Source organism: Vicia villosa, unplaced genomic scaffold, assembly GCF_029867415.1.
Source record: "Vicia villosa cultivar HV-30 ecotype Madison, WI unplaced genomic scaffold, Vvil1.0 ctg.002869F_1_1, whole genome shotgun sequence".
NCBI lineage: Eukaryota > Viridiplantae > Streptophyta > Magnoliopsida > Fabales > Fabaceae > Vicia > Vicia villosa.
In genome coordinates, this window is record NW_026706051.1 from 233,288 (window position 1) to 238,506 (window position 5,219).

The window sequence follows — 5,219 nt, forward strand, 5'->3', positions numbered from 1 at the left end:
TGTTTTCAAAAAAACCATTAACTGTTTATCATATACATTCAACTGTTATCAACAAAAACAATAAAAATACTGTTGAGGCTCTGTACATACTTCTTCAATGGCCTCCACTCCATCCAGGTTAGGCTTTACAAGCTTTCAATTTACAGTCTTTGTTTAAATTACTGTCAAATATAAACTGTGCATATATTAGTTTAGAACTACGTTTGAGTATAAACCTTAGGACAGTTAAACTATATATATATTATAGGAATATGACCTAGGATTGAGAATGTCTTCCCGGTGAAGGCTCTTTCCTAATTAGAGATCTGTAGTTCAAACCCCCAAGATGAATTATTCCCGGTGAAACATCTTGGCAAAAACCTTAGAATCCAAAAATATAGGACACATCCACCCAAAGAGGAATTATTCCCGGTGAAACCTCTTACCCATTTGCTTAGAGCCAAAATAAGTTCAAAACTACATAAGCTTTCTCTTGTGCTATAACAAGGACCCTCGATTAGCCTCCTCTTGGGCTTTGTACAAGGACCCACAGGCTTCTTAAAAGCATTTCCAGCTTCCTCTTGAGCTTGTATACAAGGACCCGTCAGGTTTCTTATAAACATAGGAACAGGTCTTTAGTCACCTTTTAGCCTACCCTGGTGAGTTTCTTCCAATTTAAACCAGACTTTAAACAAGCTAAGTTTGTCTCAATTTCACATTGAGTACATTTTTGGAATGAGAGACATGGACAGTCTCTGTCACCCTTATCTTCATCAATCTTCCTTAGTAGAGTCTAGGATCCATGTTTGGTCATCCTCAACATTGAGTCAGCCTTCATCTTGGGCTTTAAACAAGAAGTCTCCACTAGATAATCTTCCTGCCAATCTTTTCATCCTTTAAATAATTATTGGAGTGCTACCCAAATCAATCACTTTAAATCAAAACCCCTGGAAAGGGTTAGCCTCCAACATCTGTTTAAAATGTCAAATTCCCTGGAAAGGGTTAGCTTCCACATATTCCTTCATTTCAATAAAAACCCCTGGAAAGGGTTAGCCTCCAAAGTCAATTAATAAAAATGTCAAAAATAGATTCATTTCTCTTAGGAGATAATTTCCCCAAAGAGTCAAAACCCCTGGAAAGGGTCAGCCTCCAAAAAAACATGATAAAGTCAGTCTTTTAACAGACAAATTCACCAGCTGAGTCAAAATCCCTGGAAAGGGTTAGCTTCCAAAGAAAAATAGTCTTTTAATAAATAAAACCTCCTCAGTAGAGTCAAAACCAACAAAAACAGTTAGCCTCAACCTTGGGCTTCATACAAGGCACCCAAGCAATAAAACTCCCCTGTCAAGAGTCAGCCTCAACCTTGGGCATTGTACAAGGCAGATAATAGAGTCTCCCCAGTGAGTCCTTCATCACTCAGTAGCCACAACCTTGGGCTTTGTACAAGGCAGATAAACCATATCTTTCATGTGTCAAAGATTCCTAACACCTAGGATCTTTCCCCATATAGTCATCCATACTTAATTCATTTAAGAGTCCGCCACAACCTTGGGCTTTGTACAAGGCAGAAAATAATGTTTTCCCCTAGCTAGAGTTAGCCACAACCTTGGGCTTTGTACAAGGCACATAAAATAGAGTCATTCAATTATCCTCAACAGTTAGCCACAACCTTGGGCTTTGTACAAGGCACACAAATAGAGTCTCCCTAAGTAGAGTCAGCCTCAATTCTGGGCTTTGTACAGAACACAAAAATACCCTGTAATTAATCCCCAGTGGAGTCATCTCCCAGAGTCAATAATATTAATTAATCAATCAAAAAGCCTCAAGCTTGGGCCTCATACAAGCCAGCTAAAGTCAAAATCTTTTATACAGTAGATAGACATAGCTTATCTCCATAGAGAGATATTTTTACTACTCTACCACATTCAAACAAACAAACATTTCATTTCAATTTTAATCAAGTCTCCCATTTAGGATTTTGAAAGGCATGAGCTGGCAGTAAAACCCAGACATGTGGTAACTTTCCCTAATTTGGATGAGCATCTTTCTTTCATTTAAGAGGCATTTGACTGGTATACTTGCACATACACAAGTAAGGTCCCCCTCTTGAATGAAATGAATTCAGTTATTCTGTCACTCCTTTAAATGTTTGTGGTAGAATAGTACAAATACCTCTCTGTAGAGATAATTTCATGTCTCTTTACTGTAAACAGAGATTTAATTCCAAGCTTCAACCTTGAGCTTCAAGCAAGGCACCAAAAAACATTAATTTCCCTAGTTAGTTCCCCGAACTACATTAAGCTCTGACTTCCACTAGGGATATGTAGGCATGAGGTTCACAAGGAATCTCAGCGAGCTAATAAAATACCAAAAATAGTCAGTTTGTCTGTCTGTCTGTCTTTTAAAATCAATTCAATTCTCTCTCCTAATACAAAGGAGAAACTTTCCCAATCATTAGCAATAAACACAAACACAAATGACACAGAGAAGGTTCCTGTAGAGTACTACAGATATATAGGGTGTTTAAACACTTCCCTATGTATAACCGACCTCCCGGACTCCAGAATTTCTAGTCTAGGTGTAAATCCCCACACTTAGCAAACTCCTAGGGTTTAGTTGAGATCTTTTTTTCCCTTTCCTACTCGTAGGACAAATAAGAAAGTTCGTGTGATATCGTAGAAAGAACTGAAACAAAATTCATCCCACCACGGGCGCATTCTCCTTCCAAATTTCGCGTGAAGGGTTTAGCGTGCCGTCCTCCCAAGTGAAACGGGGAGGTAAAAGAAAACGACCACCACAGCTATTTATTAAAATATAACAATTTAAGAGTAAACTATTATATTTTTAAAATAGACTGTAAATCGAATATTTATAAAATTCAGAATGTCAATGTAAATGAACCCGAAATTTTATAAAAATTCAGTTTTTTGAAATAGTCTTGAATTTTTGAAAAGTGTGGGCAAATTTTAGGGTATGACAAAGGTCAAACCAGAATCGTATGAAAAGGGCAATGATAGAAGATGATGGAAATTCCGGGACAGAGCAAGGAAGTGGCTTGAAGAAGACAAAACGAATCCCAATGTGTAAATCGACTTCAGTTGAAGAATTCCTCAAAGAAAATGGGGAAAATGGTGAAGAAGATGAATGTGAAAATCTTGAGGAAGAAGAAAATATAATGGGTGAAGAAGAAAACACTCAACAAACTGAAGGTATGCACTAAAATTTGTGTCATGCATCATTCTTTATTATTGTTTCATTCAAATTTATATCCCATTATAATTATATTTTATCTAACACAGGGGCAAGTAAGAAAAGGACACGTGGACCAACTCAATGTTTGAAAATCCATGCTAGAAAGAGTGAGGATCATGAAGAGGTGGTCTTAGACGATGATGGAGAATCTATTGGACCCAATGATCGAACCGTGACAGATTTGAGTTGTTTCCTTGGCACTGTCGCGAGGAATTCAAAATCGTATCCCTTAGTTTATACTAACTTCAAAGCTTTGAAGAAAGCAAACAAGGACCGTATATGGGAATTTGTCACTGTATGTGGGAATTTGTCACTGTATGAATCATTTTGTTACTTGTGTTCCTTATTTACTTGTCACTAATTTCCTTCTTTGTTGTAGGATAAATTCAGTATCCCTGATAATGGAAGTAGAGCAGTTTTCTCTCGCATAAATGATGCTTGGAGGCGTTACAAGAAAGATCTCAAAAAGAGTTGTTTTTTAAAGTACACTACTATGAGTGAAAGATTGAAGCATCGTCCCCAGACCGTACCTGAAGTTCATTTCAAGCAATTGATATCCTATTGGAAGAACGATAACATCCAAATAAGATAAATTAGCAATTGATATCCTATTTTCTAACATTTGCTAATTTAACATTTCTTGTTCAAAAATTGAAAATATTTTCCATTTCATGATATCTGCTTATGATCTAATGTCTGCATAATTTAACCCATAATATATGCATGATTAGGATCCTACATTAAATATCATGCACACCATTGATTAGGGTTTTGCTAATTTAGCATAAGCAGACAATACAAATCAATGTTGTCCCTAATATTTGATTCTGTAATTTAACATTTGCTGTCCCTAACTTTCTGTTTCTGAATGTAGAAAATTAGAAAAATCAATGCTGTGAACAGAGCTAAGCAAAAGAATATGCATCAGATGGGCCCAACAAACTTTGCATGGATTCGTGCAAAACTGGTAGGGTGTTTATACATCCTTCAATTTACAATTCTGTATTGGTTGAGTGATTCATCTTTTGCTGTGTTTATTATCAACCAATGTAACGTGCTAAGAAAGAGGACGGAAAGGAAGTTAGCCAGGCAGAGATGTTCATTGAGACTCGACAAAGTCGAAAAGGAAAACAGCCAGATAAGGAAACTTCAAGTGCAATTGTAAGTTTTCTATTTGATTATGCCTTTAATCAACATTTGAAAGAAATTGAGAAACTAGGCTATTAGCAAATTATGTCTTTTTAAACTTGTTGTATTGCTAATGTGAATATTTTCTAATGTGAATATTTTTTAATGTGAATATTTTCTAATGTGAATATTTTATAATGTGAATATTTTATAATGTGAATATTTTTTAATTAGTCTAAGCTTCAAGAATCAGTTCATAACTCAACTGAATCTGAGACATTTAACTCCTTGTTTGGGAAAGAAAAATCTGGATGAGTTCGTTGCTATGGAAGAACAATAACACCTACCATGCTTAAAAGAAAAGAAGAAATTTCGGTTATTAAAAGGCAGCATAATGATGAAGTGGCTGGCATGAAGAGGGAGATGGATGGTATGAAGGCACTATTTAAGACCATGATGAAGCAAAAAACCCACATATGAGCGACGAGGAGATCTCTAATTTGATGGCAACTGCTATGGGTTGTTCCATTAGTACTACTGCTGCTCCTGCTGATCCACATTCGTCTGCATCAACTCATATTCCGCATTGCGAACAGGTATACTCTAAACTACAAAATTTAGTACCATGATAAATATAGTATACCTCTAAGTTTCCTTAGAATTATCAAGAATTATTTAGAATTATTTTCCTTAGATTCCTGTGAGAAATGGTGAATGCACTATAGGTCTAGCTCCTTCTCTGTATACATACACTTTGAGTCTCTCTTCCATCAATTCATAGCTCCTGAAAATTTAACAGTCGCATAGAAATTTTAAGCTTAAATGTCGATTCAGAAACATCAATAAGCATCATGCTTTAG

At 36.0% G+C, this 5,219-nt stretch overlaps 1 protein-coding gene across 1 annotated transcript; it reads left to right on the forward strand.

Annotated features, from left to right (window-relative positions):
* Positions 1-2,989: 2,989 nt before the first annotated feature.
* LOC131639945 (uncharacterized) lies at positions 2,990-4,674 on the forward strand. The gene is made up of 6 exons (XM_058910367.1): positions 2,990-3,188; positions 3,279-3,526; positions 3,611-3,757; positions 4,106-4,198; positions 4,294-4,392; positions 4,594-4,674. The coding sequence occupies exons 1-6, from the start codon at positions 2,990-2,992 to the stop codon at positions 4,672-4,674; spliced, it is 867 nt and encodes a 288-aa protein (XP_058766350.1).
* Positions 4,675-5,219: the final 545 nt, after the last annotated feature.

Coding starts and splice junctions, on each gene's coding strand:
- LOC131639945 (XM_058910367.1), top strand. CDS start 2,990: ATGATAGAAGATGATGGAAATTCCGGGACAGAGCAAGGAAGTGGCTTG. Junction 3,189..3,278: donor AAACACTCAACAAACTGAAG/GTATGCACTAAA, acceptor TATCTAACACAG/GGGCAAGTAAGAAAAGGACA. Junction 4,393..4,593: donor AGGAAACTTCAAGTGCAATT/GTAAGTTTTCTA, acceptor TTTTTTAATTAG/TCTAAGCTTCAAGAATCAGT.